This window comes from Brachyhypopomus gauderio, chromosome 12 (genome assembly GCF_052324685.1).
Source record: "Brachyhypopomus gauderio isolate BG-103 chromosome 12, BGAUD_0.2, whole genome shotgun sequence".
NCBI classification, from domain to species: domain Eukaryota; kingdom Metazoa; phylum Chordata; class Actinopteri; order Gymnotiformes; family Hypopomidae; genus Brachyhypopomus; species Brachyhypopomus gauderio.
Window position 1 is genome coordinate 2,507,020 of NC_135222.1, and position 16,458 is coordinate 2,523,477.

The 16,458-nt window shown below is 40.0% G+C and overlaps 2 protein-coding genes across 2 annotated transcripts; both read right to left on the bottom strand.

Annotated features, from left to right (window-relative positions):
- Positions 1–4,150: 4,150 nt before the first annotated feature.
- Positions 4,151–10,939, bottom strand: comp (cartilage oligomeric matrix protein). The gene is made up of 19 exons (XM_077024389.1): positions 10,784–10,939; positions 9,431–9,504; positions 9,266–9,317; positions 8,781–8,935; positions 8,333–8,470; positions 8,123–8,197; positions 7,676–7,828; positions 7,412–7,516; positions 7,167–7,274; positions 6,922–7,081; positions 6,643–6,761; positions 6,513–6,565; positions 6,240–6,433; positions 5,921–6,099; positions 5,780–5,828; positions 5,485–5,681; positions 5,065–5,237; positions 4,837–4,976; positions 4,151–4,566 (listed from the first exon to the last, which is right to left on the bottom strand). The coding sequence occupies exons 1-19, from the start codon at positions 10,866–10,868 to the stop codon at positions 4,508–4,510; spliced, it is 2,268 nt and encodes a 755-aa protein (XP_076880504.1). The 5' UTR covers positions 10,869–10,939; the 3' UTR covers positions 4,151–4,507.
- A 1,203-nt stretch (positions 10,940–12,142) lies between these two features.
- On the bottom strand, positions 12,143–16,319 carry tmem38a (transmembrane protein 38A). Its single transcript, XM_077024390.1, has 6 exons — positions 16,065–16,319; positions 14,499–14,655; positions 13,819–14,003; positions 13,419–13,506; positions 13,087–13,204; positions 12,143–12,875 (listed from the first exon to the last, which is right to left on the bottom strand). The coding sequence occupies exons 1-6, from the start codon at positions 16,186–16,188 to the stop codon at positions 12,666–12,668; spliced, it is 882 nt and encodes a 293-aa protein (XP_076880505.1). The 5' UTR covers positions 16,189–16,319; the 3' UTR covers positions 12,143–12,665.
- Positions 16,320–16,458: the final 139 nt, after the last annotated feature.

The following is a 16,458-nucleotide window of genomic DNA, read 5'->3' on the forward strand; positions in this document are numbered from 1 at the left end:
TCGTACCGATAACGTTTATTCTTGTATCCAAAAAGATTCACGACCATGAGCAGTTGGTGTTCTGTTTTTATAAATGCAGTTTTTTGGATTAAGTACTGTATGGCATGTGGGTCAACTGTCCGAGTGAAGAGGAGGTCAGGTCTGTTGTGAGGTCAGGTCTGTTGGGAGGTCAGGTCTGTTGGGAGGTCAGGTCTGTTGGGAGGTCAGGTCTGTTGGGAGGTCAGGTCTGTTGGGGAGGGTACTGCTCCTTACTTTTGGTGGTGTTTACGCAATTGTTGTTATTGTCAATCGTATATGTGTATATATTTGTGTATTTGTTTTAGTCTTGTCTGACGTTCTTTGATGTCTTATGTGTTGTGTCCCCAATGCAAATTTTTTAGGAATCACATCTTTATATTTATGTACACTGAATTTACAGAAAATAATACTGTTATTCACTGTTAGATGCCACATGAATCAACATTATCATCCTGCATTTGGCAGCCTGGAAATTAAAGCACTTGGTCACTGCACAAAAATGCATTAGTACCAAATCATTAGTGGCAGATGACTCCATTAATCGTTTGTGAACAATAATATTGACAGTATTGTTTACAAAAAGGTCTTGGCTCTAAGGTCAGTTCAATTTGACTTTCTTGAAAGATTATTTTATCTATACAGTATATATTTTTGTTTTAGCTAAAGAATGGTTCTATAAGTTTTAATTGAATTTAGTCAAGAGTCTTGGTCTTGTCTTTGCTGTATACCAGGCAGTTCATGTGTAATTGGACAGTCACAGAATTTTTGTCTTGGCTCTGCAGTGCATTGGGTTTAAAGTTACACAATGATCGTGAGATTAAAGTGCCAAATACCCTCGCTGTTTTAAGAATATTTGCATGTATATATTTTTTGGCAATTTCACTTCCTCTTACACTTGGTTGGGACAAATGAAGCTAAATTGCCACTATTAGTATTTGGTCACAAAATGGTTTCAGTCTATACAGTTTGTGACTCATATGAACCACCAGACACTGAGGACCTTTTCTGGTTATGGTTTGCCATGACTTTAATTCACCAAATATATTTCTGCTTCTTTCAGAGGTTTTCTTGTCATTAATAAGTAAAATGCATGCATGAGTTTGGGTTATTCACATGGCCAGATGAAACCTTAATGTTGTTAAACCCTTGACTACATCATAGCTAGTGTTGCTGTTGTGTTCAGAAGATTTTTGTCGTGATTGAAAAAATCCACTCACTGGGTCTCTGGCATCCCATGGTCTACCATGATGTTGACTCACTGTAGCAGTTGGCAGTTTTTTCAGCCTCGTGATCGTCTGCTTAGTGTAATCAAAACATTTATGGTCATTTTGTGCAGCAAAAATATCAAGAGACTTTAGAATGAGATGCTACATTTAGAATCAATATTTTATTAGCTCTCTTATGCATAAAGTAATAACGACGCACAACTGTCCACAAACACAGCTGACCAGCCAACAGTCTCATTATTTTTGTTTGTCTGAAATAGAGGTGATTACTCTGTAGTTGTCCAAGTACATCAGTAAATGTCTTTGATTTACAGTAGACGAGTTGCACTTTACTCACATGGTCGTTGGTTCAGTTCAGATTCAATATCCCGAGGCACAGAGCTAAAACAAACAAATATTGTACCTCCATCCAATTACTTACAGACTGCATAATATTTGGCCTTCAGTGTGAAGCCAGATGTGTTACAAATCTTTGTAAGGGTTATGACTTTGAAAAAATTGTGAAATGTGAACTGTACAGATGTGTGATTCCTATGCAAACAAGAGAAATTTATTGATTTAAAAATTCAAATATATCTTGTCAAACTATGTGAAATGGTTGATATATTGTAGCTGTAAAGCTTTTAAAATAGCAGTGCACAGATGATGTAGTTGGTTTATTTTGGCATTTTAAACAGGTCATACAAAAACCACTACTGGCATCTAAGACAAGCAGCAGTTTACAGTGTGCAGTGTTACAAACAAGGTTGCGTTTAAACTCTGGTTAAAATCTCTTTCCTTTGCCCTCGGTCCATGTTATTCATAATCGCCTTCTTTAAAAAGATCTGTCGAGTTCCATTTTCCTTTTTGAAGTGTAATACTCGAAACACTTGTATGGTAAATACTGTACATAGAGCTTATCACTAGGTTATGACGACTGCATGTCAAAAACAAACGGTTCTTCAGTAAGGGGCCTTCTTACGCCTGGCTGATCTTATTATATCAAGAAAAAAAAGGCAAAATGTGCTGCATAAGATACACTATGGACTCGTTAGCCAGATGCAGTGCATGTACTGATCAAAGCAGTGTGGTTTCATTTGACTGAACATCAATCACATTTACATATATGGTGGTAGATCACCTATGGAAGTACAGTGTATGGGGCTCCATATAAGATGTTGTGCATCACACCAAATTACCTATTGCTTGACCAAAGCAAGTTAGTTCTTTATTTTTCCACATTGTAACTGCTAGTGTTCCCTAATGGTTGTTTCTTTTTATTCTTTTTCTTAACTATATTTTGTTTTACTGAATCTTCTATGTGTGATTTATTTTTCTTTGGCATGGAGTTCTGTTTTGTTGTCATGATTGTAGCCAGCTTGATCTGTTTTCTTCTTCATTTGAAACGTCAACGCTGACGCTAAGCTTAGCTCCTACATCTGGAGTCGTTCAACATCACAAGTCCTTATCACAATCACTGATATATATCACAACATGAGTCACTGATATATATGGCAGCTTTTGTGCTTGTGTGTATGTGTGTGTGTGTGTGTGTCTCTCTCTCTCTCTCTCTCTCTCTCTCTCTTTTTGTATCTTTTCTCAGTGTGTTGCTTCGCACTTTTACCAGTGGCTATATGGCATTAAATCTGGACTGTTTTACCCTCTGAGAACACTGACTGTTTAGCTCTGTAGATTTTTATCAGATTTTCTTTCTTAAAGAATGGCTAGTCCCTGTAATCAAGGCTATTTTTCCGTAATGTGAAATTCCTCTGGATGAATTCTCCACTGATTTGCACTGATAATGTTGAGGGATATAACACTTTTGGGAGCAAATATGTAACTTCTCAATGCAAACTTTAAAAAAAAGGGCTCGGTCTTTGTGCTCTGTTGTATAAAATTGGGAGATGCAACCAGAATGTATGTTTTACTTTTGTCCACGGTTCTACAGTACTTTTCCTCGTGCATGGTAATAGCAGTTCAGCAGGCCATTTTGGGCTGTGTACTGAATTGTTTCCGATCTCAGCAGCAGTTTCTTTACGAATGCAAAGCCCCTTTAAAGGAGCTTCAACTTCCCCAATAAGCCTTAACAGGACTGCTGAGCAGTTGCTCCTCATGTATCTGCCAACGTTCCACCATTATGATCAATTAATGAGCAAGTGGTTCTCTTATACCAGAACTTTTGTTGATCAATCTTTAGAAACAATAGAGTGTGGCCTATAAAAAAATTAAAAAAAAAGATACAGCATATACGATCTGCCAAACGAAAGTGCCAACTACACTGATTTACTATTTAAAAAACTACATTTTGAAAGTATGTCTGGTGGGGGAGAGAGAAGTTTGTGAAGCTATAAGAACAGGCTAAAGGATATACTTAAACTGCGGTAACTCCGATCAGAAACAGTGCCCTTTATATGCAGTCTAAGTACTCGTGAGAGGAGAGGAAGCCTTCGCTGACTGGCACTTTTCACTAGCCCGCATGTGGCCGGGTTTTTTCGAAAGGCAACATTATTCACAGGTGTAGAACTCTCGTGTAACTATAGATTTTCTGGTGTGCTCCGTGTGTTTGTGGAGGTCAGTAGTGGAAGGCCACTTTCTCTCTATACATAGTCTCCGTGACCGTTTCATGGATGTTTTACGTTCCAAAAGTATGCTAAATATGGACATGCATGGTGTCTGCTACATATATCAGATCGTTCTTATTACATCCTTTATATTTTGTAATCTGTATTTCTGTACGTGTTTTTAAAATATATACATTTAAACTGCCTTGTTTGTGATTTCAGTGCCAATATATCACCAAGTCTCGTCACTCTTAGATTTTTAGTAATATGCAGAATAACTGAAATTACTGTAGTCTAATGGAAAATGAGGTATGAGTTTCTGGATTTGCTTCATTTTTCTGATAAAACAAAATTGTTCATCAGTGATAAAAATACATCAGTTAAATGTTTATTGCCATCCATATTACTGTTCCACGTTTACACCAGACATCACAGAAAAACAAGCATTCTGAAGTACAAAACACCTATTTCCACCTGTACAGTAATGACACATTTAATATGACACTGTCAGAACATAGTACAAGTTGTTCACTTCATGATGAAAAGGCATCAGAAAGTAAAGGAAGTCAATGGAAGCATGTAATGAAAATACAGGCACACTTCGTTCATATTTTTCATGACATTCATCTTACAAGTATATCTTCTAAGTTATTTACAGTAGTCTGATGTCATTATGATTATAGTCAATATGATGTAATAAATGACTGGGCCTTTGGTAAAGCGTTAAATCTGGAGCTGAATTTGCTGAGATCTATATGTGTCAAAATCCTCTGGAAGCGTATCTGGAGGGAGAGACACAGACATCATTTAGAGCTGCGAGACACATGTCCTTCTGAATCTGAGTGTAGATGTACTTTGGTGAGGTGGCAGTAGTGCACTATAATCTGAATTATACAGCCATGGTTTTATGATGCTGCTGAGAACCTGAGAATGTTTCTGTACCCACATTTTCTAAGACGTTCATCTTATTTGAGCAGAGTTTATTTCACTGTGTTTATTACAGGATTGTTTGACCATCTTTTTAAATAATAAAACACAAGCAAAAATCTTACCGTTACATCGGTAGCGTAGATTAGCCCAGATGATGTTTTCTTGTGAAAAGCAGAAAACCCCGAGTCTACCGCCTCTCATGGTTGCGTCAATAATAATCCCCGTGTCTGCAACCATTTTCTGGCCTTCATAGAAACGAACCCTGCACACACATCCAGATATCGCTGGGTTGGGATACAGGCAGCACCAGTGCTAATACGTGTGAATGTGCAGTCAGGCGTTTGCTTTACCGGATGTACCCATCATGGGGTCTGTGCTGCAGGAACCATCGGTACGAGGTCTTATCCTTCCAACCCACGTTCCTTGGATCCTTCCACAGTAGCTTCACCTGGTCAGGTGTGTCACCTGTGTGCCACAGCGAGTTTCGCAGGTTCTCCCCAGGTCCTGTGTTCGATTTCACAGCCTAGGTGAGAGTAAAACACCAGTTGCTGCGTGAAATGGACCAAGCACAAAATGAAGATTTTTACGTCTTAGTGGACCCATTCTAACTTTTCAGTGATCTCATTATCAAATGTGGACTACATCCCAGGACCTATAAGAACAGCAGTGCCAAATAGACCATAAAGAAATCACTCAGAACTCCTCCATGAGATCAGTGGTAAGGGGGTATGTGCATTTCCACTGCGTCAGTCAGCACAACCGCACGTCACCTTGAGTTGGATGCCAGGTTCAGCCACAGCTCGGAAGGGGTTAGCCTGCCAATAGATCTGCTCCACCTGCTTCCACATAACCACATAAAAACTGGAGCTGTCCTGATACCCAAAGATGAAGCCAGCGTAGTCGTCATCCGTTACAGTATTTACATGAAACGTCCCTTCAAAGTCCACTCCATTGAATGCCGTGTAACCTGCATGAAAGAATATTTTCATGGAGTTTCCTTCTTCATTAAATGGAATTATAGTATTCTTCTGTTTGTAGATGTATGCCCAGCTGGATATATATTACCAACAGCTAGTCCAGGGTCACTGTTCATGGTTTGAACAATCTCTCTTCCCTGTTTGGAAGAAGACACATTGTTTTCAGTGTCTTAACAAGCTCATACTTAATTATTCTGCGTTCTCAGAGGCAGGAGGTAGCGGATCTGACCTGATTGAGTACTACCCAGTTTGGATCGATCTGTGCGTCTCCCTCTGGGTCCAGAACCACAGTCTGGTAAGCCCTGAAGTCAGTGAGGGTGACCTCTGCATTCTCAGGGCACACGTCAATCAGGTCAATTATTGTGTCATTGTCAAAGTCTTTTTCACACACGTTTCCAATTCCATCCCCTGCAATAGAAGGAAAAATCTGTTTAAAATGATGCTATTTTCTACACACATTTCCATTACAGCTCAGTAAGGTTTTTAAAAACTCAAAATTAGTTTTCTAGCTATTTAAACACTATTTACATACAACACCCAGAACTGACCGTCTGAGTCTTCCTGTAGTGGGTTGGGAATAAGTCTGCAGTTGTCCGGGCCAGGAGGAAGGAGATCTGGAATACCATCATTGTCATCATCGTCGTCACACTCATCCCCTTTACCGTCTTTGTCAGTGTCCAGCTGAGAGCTGTTGATGACTGCTGGGCAGTTATCACGTGAATCCTGGTGACCATCTCCATCACTGGGGGGTGAGGGGGGAATAAGCATTTAAACAGACAACGATATCAGGGACATCTAGATTGCACAATAGAACACAGTACCTGTCTTTGTTGGTGTCACAAGGATCACCAATCAGGTCATTGTCAACATCCATCTAGAAGGTCAAAACAAAGAATCATTATTTTGTCTCTCAGTGAACATAGTTAAAAAAGGTTTGAATGGGAGCAAGACCTGGTCAGGGTTGCGAATGTAAGGACAGCTGTCACACGCGTCCCCAACACTGTCACCATCTCGATCTATCTGGTTGGCATTGGGAACCTTGATGCAGTTGTCCATGTCATTCTTGATCCCTGAGGTAGCAAGCAGAAGCTCCCAGAATAAAACCAGATTTACAGTCAATGGCTGGACCTAAAGGTGGAGAACTCTGCTAGGTGCTAATGTAAGGGGTGTCTGCCCAGTGTTCTAAATGTGCATGTTAAAGTAACATTTTGACACTTTAGTCCAACATACCATCACCATCGATATCATCGTCACATTCGTCACCCTTGCCATCAAGATCGGTGTCCTTTTGGTCGTTGTTTTTAACCAGACGGCAGTTGTCACAAGCATCTCCATAATCATCCTGGTCGACATTCTTCTGGTTCACGTTTGGGACAAGCACACAGTTGTCCTGGCCAAGTAAAGAACACAGAGTTGATATTTGGCGTAAACCCTGTGCATGTTGTGGGTATGACTTCATTAAAGGACGTAATAACCTCTATATTCAAGATCCCATCTCCATCAGCGTCGTCATCACACGCGTCTCCAATTTTGTCCTTATCAGCATCTTCTTGCCCAGAGTTGGGTACGGTGAGACAGTTATCCTGCAAAACCACTTTTATTGATATTCTTGGGAGTGCACTTGTGTGTGTGTGTGTGTGTGTGTGTGTGTGTGTATATATATATATATATATATTTTTTTTTTCTTTTCAAGTTAATAAACTGCCGTGTTCTTTCTCACCTTAGCGCAGTTTCTTTCAGGACATTGCAATTTTTCATCAGGGAAGCCATCAATATCCATGTCTGGTCCACATAAATATCCATTTCCAGCCCAGCCAACTCCACACTGAATTGACACACACATTTTCTGGTCAGATCTGAATACTTCAGTCTCAATCTGCTGGCTGTGCATTACATTCACATGCAACACAGTTCACGCTTGAGTTCAGTTCAAAAGTGTACGTTTTATTGATACTATTGATAAAACCCCGGGGCAGCTCCTTACGACACACTCGATGCTGCTGTCGCGGTGGACGACACACTCTGCAGTGGCATGGCAGGGGTTGGGCTGCCCATTCCCGCACGCCCTTTCCGGCTTGCAGCCCTGTGTCTGGTCTCCGGCGTAGCCTGGCTTGCAACGTCCACAGCGGAAAGAACCCTGGATGGATCAAAAACAAGCGAACAAGTGAAAATGAGGGAAAAAATAATTCCACCTGAGAAATTCTGTTGGCTGGTATGGCTTTCTTCCTTGCAGGCATTTTGAATATGGTAATATAGTAAGCAAACATGAAAAATAAGAAACTCTCAGTGTTGCTCCAATTCCTGTGGGATGGTTTGGTCATTTGAGGTTTACTATAGGAAGAGTAGGGGAAGTGCAGACCATGAACATAGTACATAGTACATACTACATAGTACATAGCATAACACATAGCTCTGATGATCATGTACTCACTGGTGTGTTCATACAGATTGAGTTCTCCACACAGCCACCGTTTGAAGATTCACACTCATTTATGTCTCTACAAACCTTTCAGTACAGACAAAATGGGAGGAAAGAAAAGGTATTATGAATTCAGTGTTAAGTTCTTGCCCTCGATATTTCCTGAAGCACTAAGTTCAAATTTTTCAATGTAAAAAGAAACTGATTGAATGATGTGGGAACCTGTTTGTTGGCAGAAGCATATGCCACTCCAAGCCCTTGCACCTGGGGACCGGTATATCCTGCAGGACACGGGCCACAGCGGAAACCAGGAGCTGTGTTGATGCATCTCACACCCATATGGCACGGCACCACACTACACTACAACCATAAGACAATGTTACACAAAGCACGTCACACAGTGGAATATAATAATAAGGTTTTTAAGTTTTTCACAATCTAGGGAATCTGTTGTAGCAATTAACATTTCTTTTTTGTGTGTGTTTTTGTATATTTTTATGAGAGAGAGAGTGTGTGTGTGTGTGTGTGTGTGTGTGTGTGTGTGTGTGTGTGTGTGTGTGTGTGTGTGTGTGTGTGTGTATGGCACAATTTTATGGCTGTAATCTTTTCTGAGAAATCACACTGCTGGCTTGGTGCTGAGGGCGGGTTCCCAGCATGCTTCTCTTCCCACCTCATCCTCGTCCGCACAGTGGGTGCCGTTGCCCACTGTGCCCGCGGGACATGGGCCGCATTTGACGCCATCCACCTTCTCGGTGCACTTCACCCCGGGGTGGCAGGGATTGGGGTCGCAGGAGGGCTTTTGCACAGGGGGTTCTATACGCATGCCTAGAGGAAGGTCAGATTATTCTTTCTGTCTCCAAAATTATGTTGACACTGAGTCCGAAACACAAAATGCAGTTGAACACTACTTGAAAGAAGTAATCCATCAACTAAGAGTAGAACAAAAATATGATTAAATTAGAATATTAGCCAATATATTGTATACTGTATTGGCCTCCCAAGGCATTCCACAATGTTTCTCCTATTGTCTGGATGATTATTTAATTTAAATATTATTATTTTTGTTATTTTTAAGGTGCTATCACTGTATTTTGAGAAAAAAACAGAATAAAAACAAAACCCAACACTAATATAAATGTGTGAAATATGACTCACCACAGGCCTCACACTCCATAACCGTGTTCTTCAGGAACACAATCTCCTCTATCTGATTGAGGAGACAGCCAAATTTAGCTGCTATAAACAATATCGCAATGAAATACCAGCATGAACATACAAATTGCTTATAGTCTACTGTGTGTGACAGACTTGCTTATTTACCTGTTGTTTCAGCAGTTCCTTGATATCAGCCAGAGCCTTGTTTGTACTCTTAATCTGGTTAATTATCTCACCATCTGTGAAAAGCCATCACTACTCAGATTACAACTGAACATAAACATACATAAACCCAAGTTCACTTCAAATAGTACAGTACTGATGGCCGAGACTTGGGGAGAATTCACAAGCATTTTGAGTGCTCATGTAACTTTATAGGCACAGCTTTCAGTGTGAGTGTCTCTTCTTCTTAATAGTGTGTTTATATTAATAATAGTGTGTTTATATTAATAATAGTGTGTCTTGGTCATCTCCGCTCTGCACCGCAGTGCACAACAGTTGGATGTATATTACACAATTCATAAGTCTAAAAAAAACGACACCGTGTATCTTGGTTCAAGCCTATACTTAAAGAATGCAATTATGAAGGAAACCACTGACAACTGCTGTGGTCTTGATTTATGACTCTTGGTTTAAGATAGGAGGAGAGAGCGTGGGGGAGTTGACCATGCATGTAGGGCAGTAGAGGGCAACAGGGCAGCTGTCCAATCTGACCCGCACTTTTGCTCCTGCCCTCCATCAGTACGGGGCTGCTCTCTGGGCACAATAGTTCAGGGGAGCGTTTGGCAGGAAGCCCCTTGTTTCCTTGGGGCTCTGCTCCTCGTCTCCGGGGCATGGCGAGAGGAAATGTGGTGTTTCCATTAACTGCATCAGTGTTTTCAGCACGCATTCCCCCAACGCTCAAGGGATTTTCAAACACAGTCCACTACATATGAAAGATGCATCAACTGGACTAAATCTTACAATAGTATTTGAGTTTTGTATTTACTGGACAAGGGGCAGTATTGCTGTGGCTATAAATATAAACAGTTGGTGTAGTATTTCACAATCATGGTAAAAAAAATGCCAAAAAAAAAAGTTTTTGACTTCTGAGGTTTTGTCTGTTTCATAGGATTTTATTTAGCTTGTTTATTTATCACACTTTATTTGATATGTTTTGCTTGTTTCCTTTGCTAGTTTGCTAAATTGTAGGAAACATATATAGATAGTTTTTATTCTCATTATATGGCTGAAGATGTATTGATGTATTGTATGTTAGAAAAGAAATTCTAAAAATCCAGCATATTTTCATATCATATAGCTATACATATTTAAAGATTATTCCTCAAAACTAAATGAATGAGGTCATCTAATGACTTTTGTAACTCACTCTGTTCAAGAAAACTGGTGCCTTAAATAAAAATATAAACATTGTAATGTAATCAAATTTTGAGAGTGATCAACTTAATCCAACACATTGCATTGAATATTTCCTGGTGATTCAATTTAACTCATAGCATCTAAATTCATGCTTCTTACCTCTTGATGCTCCTTGCCCGACCACTGCACTCCTGTCCAGATTAAGAAGTCCATATAATCCATATAATAACAAAATCCAGCGCATTTTGTCTGTGTTCTCCCTCTACCAGTTCAGAACTGTGAGAGCGGCTACCAGACTGTGAGGTGCCTGCAATGTCCTCACACGCTTATATGTGAACCTGGCCCTCTGACATCACCATAGTCAGGAATGTGGCTCTTCTCATGCTGAAGACAGCATCCAATCCAACATGAATCAGAGAGACAAACAGTTGCTGGAAGATTAGCAGTTTTCACATGTAAGAGCTGTCTTGACTAGTGGGAAGCTTTACTTTAATACCGGTGAAGCAAACTGCTTTAATTCTCCGCACAAACACAACACTTAATCCCGCACAAACACAACACTTAATCCTGCACAAACACAACACTTAATCCCACACAAACACAACACTTAATCCCGCACAAACACAACACTTAATCCTGCACAAACACAACACTTAATCCCACACAAACACAACACTTAATCCCGCACAAACACAACACTTAATCCCGCACAAACACAACACTTAATCCCGATGGGAAACGTTCATATTCTGTTTAATATGTAGTTACTCAACGTAAAAGTAGAAACATTTAAAGAGAACCATCCTTGGTTTTGTTTTCATGTGTATTTTTCAGGACATAAGGAGAACACATGCAGTTTGCTTGTGTTGGTGTGTTTATACTGTGTTGAGTGTTTTGGTTGCCAGTGATTGCATCCACAGATGTTGGTTCCATTCCATGTCCAAGGCCCTCAGGGTTCTGTGGTGCACCCTGACATGATGTCCTACCCTCCATCACATTCAAACCTTTTCCCTCTTTCTCAGTGTGAGTTTAAGACATGGAAACACAAAGAAAAGAATTGAGTCCCACCAGTACCATACTTGTGAAGACAGCATTACATTTCATTAACCATTTACTTTTCCTAAGTAGGTTGTACAAGTATGTGGGTTTCACAAATTTACTCCAGTTACTAATATAGAAGTTGCAATGATTCGTCAGCACAAAGAATAGTGGAACAACCTGGTTTAAATATACTGAGGTTCCTAGTCAAACTCAGGATTTCAGGATTTTGACTTTCAAATTTAAAGTATTAGCACTGATTCATCCAAAACAAATAAACAGAATGGGGGACTTACACACAAACATACTGATGGTCATTTTTGTGCTTAATTTACAACTTTTTACCTAAAAAGAGGAAAGTGGAACCTGTGTGAGTTTCTAAATAGCATGAAACTATCTATGCATTCAATTCTTCATTAAATCTTTTCAATACATTCTAATAAAGATTATTAAGAGATTATTAATCTACAAGAGAAACTGTTCTGATTGGAAAATATATTTATTTTTGAAAATATGTTGTCAAATGAAGCATGACATCAAAATGCTGCCTCATACTTTAGACTTGAGGCCAGGACCTCATGGGATCATTCTGTTTCCTCAGGTTGTCTCAAGTGTGATTTGTTGCGTAGACGAGCTAGGACAGATTCACTTTCATTGGGCTCAGTAATCCGGGGACTTAACGTCCAGATGTTACATCAGAACACGCTTTAGCTGACAGGAGGATGGAAGTCCACCAATGAAAAACCACATAGTAAACGGACTTGCCACATATTAGCAGGACACACTTGCCACATATTAGCGGGAAATACTGATGAGCTATTTACAGAGTCCTTATAGTACCTGTCATTTAAAGCACCATGAAAAAAGGAAACTGGCATCATCACACTCCCCCTCTTTCCAAATAAGAAATGGAAACGTCTGTATCAAAACAATGGCCTGAGGGGAGTTGAGACATGAGTAGCTGGTTGGAGGTGTTTGGGCCTTTTAACAAGGAGCCAAGTATCTACTCGGCTTTCTTGGACTTCCTCTTGCGGGTGCCTTCACTCAGGTCCTCCTTGGTCTTGGCTGGAGAAGCGGGAGCAGCCGCCGGTGCAGTGTGATGGTGGTTGTGGGTGTCTTCAGCCTCGAGAGCAGAGCCAAACAGCAGGTGGCACGTCCACGACTCCACAAAGGCGAAAGGTGATCCATGAGAGTGACGGGCCGTCATAATCACCTACATAACAGTTAAAGAAGAGCCAGAGAAACAAACAGCACAATTACACTAAGTCCATGTCACGTTTGTCACTGGTTGGGAACCAATGGTTCTGTGTTATTTTTTACTGTTAACTTTCAATGAATTTAACATTGTCATAACATGAAAGTTACTTGAGGTTACCTACTTTAGTAGTGAGGGTTTATGGGACAGAGTTGAGCCTATACCATACCTTGAAAGTAGCCATGAAAAGAGTGAATAAACAGATGAGGATGCCCTTGGAAACAGGTATCCAATGCATCTCCTGAAGTGTAAACAAAATGGCTCCATACAGACTGGCTTTGGTTGGGCTGGAAAGACAAACAAAATGGGATTCAACAACATTACAGGACCTAAAATTTAATTACAAAGTTTTTGTAATTCACTAAAAATGTAATACAAAACATAAAGAATTCCATATCCCAAACAATAGATTAAAAATTATTTTATATTCATCAAGAGCATAAGGGTAACAGTCAAGAGGCACATGGCACAGAAGGCCAACTGGAAGGCAGGAGCACTCACAATGACATATTGAGAATTTCATTGGTCTCCGGCCTCCACACTCCTCGCAGCAGCTGCTCAAAATTTGACATGAGAGCCACTCCCGACCCTAGAAGGGCATCGGCAGAAAAAGAAACTGTCAGAAGAAGTCATCTTGCCTCGGCAGCCATATCAGGATTAACATGCTTGGCCACATGTGCCTTCTGCTAAGATCATCTCAACTGAGTGCTTGAAGCCGTGTTGTCTTGACCATCTTTTTATAATCTTAGCTCAAGGTCACTTTCTGTAAACAAGGCCCAGTCGTGACTCTATTTGGCATTACTAGATGCAACAGTAACCTAGCATGCAAACAGCAGCTGACTGAGCAAAAATGCTGGTGATAATTACGAACGGCATCGATTTAAAGACATCTCAGGCGTACCCTTGACGTAGCCAGTGATGACCATGATGAAGCAGCCATGGTGGTAGGCATGGTGAGCGTGATGGACTCCAGCAGCTATCTTACGAGTGCGCACAACTTCCTTCATAGCCACCAGCACAAGCTTGACAGGCAGGAACGCCACGCATTTGTAGAACAAGTTAAGGGGACAGTAGAAGATGAGATACCTGTGGTGTGTAAACAGTAGAAGATGAGAAGAATTATTAATTTAAAAGTAATATTTCTAATAGTAAAACATCTAGATATGAAGAACACACACACCTATATATAATATACAACATTATATATATATATATATATATATATATATATATATATATATATATATATATATATATATATATATATATATGTACAACATACAACAGTGGGTTTATTATTATTATAATAAATTATTACTTTAATACACACTCCACTCATTTCAAAGTTCTTTGATTTCACTTTGTGAGCTGTGAAGAAAGGCAAAATGAATAATTGAAATTCCTACAGTGCAAAGCCACTTTTGGAAGTCTTTACAGTAACATTTAGTATGTCTGCATAAAATGGCCACCCAGTGTAACATCTCTATACAAAAAGAAGCTTATGTAAATGTTCATGCAAATCCACCTGCCCCCATACGTGTGGGCAGCAGTTTGTGCTTCCCGGACCATTCTAACTCTCACCAGACAGCGGAGGCCAGAAGGATGTGGCTGTTGTTATGGAAGTAGTCAATTGGGCTGTGGCCCAGCATGATGTCTGCCAGGATGTAGCTCCCAAAGCAGTAGAGCATAGCACAGAGCCACGAGGCTGCGGGACTTTTGCGGGACACCTCCACTGCACCTGCACACAACATAGATTCTCAGAATCACCTCAAAGTCTTTCAAGACCTCAAGAGCCCTGAGATCTTCTGATCAGCGTGCCCTAAGGTCTGGGCCCAGATATGCATGTGTATCGTTTAATCTTCTTCATTTTTAAGACAAACATTAAAGGGAAATGAGAGATCTAAAGAGAGTAGAGGGACAGATCTTATGGAACAGGTGTCTTGATCAGCCATTTTAAAGGGGAACTGATCCTGATGGCTAAAAATAAATGACAGCCTATTGCAGGACATTCATAGCAACTAGAAAGCTGGGTTCGACCTTTGACCTCCAACACACCTAAAGGGTTGGAGCTCATTGGTGGGAGCTGTCAGAAGCATGCGAGGTTGACAGCCACAATGACCATGACAACCAAAGGAAATACTTGTCCATGCTCTGTAGTGTTCTGAAAATACATTGGCTAAAAGGACTTCATGAAAACTAAATTTCTAAAACAGTCTTTTCAAAATTACCAACAAGCAAATCATGAAAGTCAAATAAGTAAAGACAGTTTAAAATGAAAGTGTTGACAAAGATGCTGTCAGCACTCTGAAGTACATAACGTATTTGATTACTGAATATTAATGATAGCCTATATTAATGTAATAACATATCTAATCTTAAATTACATATTTGAACATTAGGTAAGCTATACTATTAATAGAACGTGCAATAATATGACTGTAAATGCCACAGTTCATGACCGGGAGTCAAATGTCTACAGTTTACTCCTAGATTAAATAGTATCTTGATCTTGATAGTAAAGTGTCAAAATATACTACTCATCAAATCTAAATGATCATATTCATATAATTAGTTATATTATGCATGAAACGTTGAAGAATATTAGATCTAAAACTAGATTTAACCAAAGTGCTACAAAATCAATTAACTACGAATATTTACAGTATATAGTTTTTTGTGCATGTACTGGTTACTGAGGAGCCTAAATATTCTATAATCTCTTCCTAGGCTACAGTAGACAAGGTACCGCTGCTGTCTATTAAGGGTAGGTCTATTAAGGGTAGGTCTATTTATTGCGCACAGGCTCGAACTCTGGTATGTTCCGAGCGTCTATCAGATTTCGAAGAGGGTTCTGAATTTCGTCTTAAACCTGCATAAGGAAGCAACGTTTAACAAAAAAAGAACAACAAAACATAATTGCGTGTTCATGGAGATTTGGGCATAAGGAATGCCACTAAGTCGAATGTAATTTACTACAACTATCCCGTGGTCTTCTTTAAATTCATTGCAAAATAATTCAGAACATTTTGTAGAATTTACTCATGAGAGTATATATCGGAAACTCAAATGTCCCATACGTGTGGCAACTTGGTTCCTAATAACACAAGTGAGATTCTAATATGATGTAAAATATAACACCCAACTTACCCGGTTCGTATTTGAGGTAGAGTATGGACACGATGTAATACGCCAGATCAAAAACTGGAAACATAGCCATTTTTGCAAAATACTGGGTAAATTCACCCAGATTTAGGATATCCAATACCTCCATGGTTTCGGATATGGAACTGACAGCGCTACCACATCAAAAGCGATCTTATTATGTTTATGTTATGTTCCGGTCCGGTCCAGTCCGGCGTCTCGCCGCGAAGCCTCTCGTGTCCACGAGTAAAAGGATCGCTTCACACATGTACCCTCCTATTAATATACAGTACCTCATCTGACCCACTGGGCTTAGATGAAGACAGCCGGGTGGCACAGAGCCGTAGTTTTGTGGTGGAGTGGTGCTACTGCCCCATGTCGGTGGTCCCAAGAAATAGGA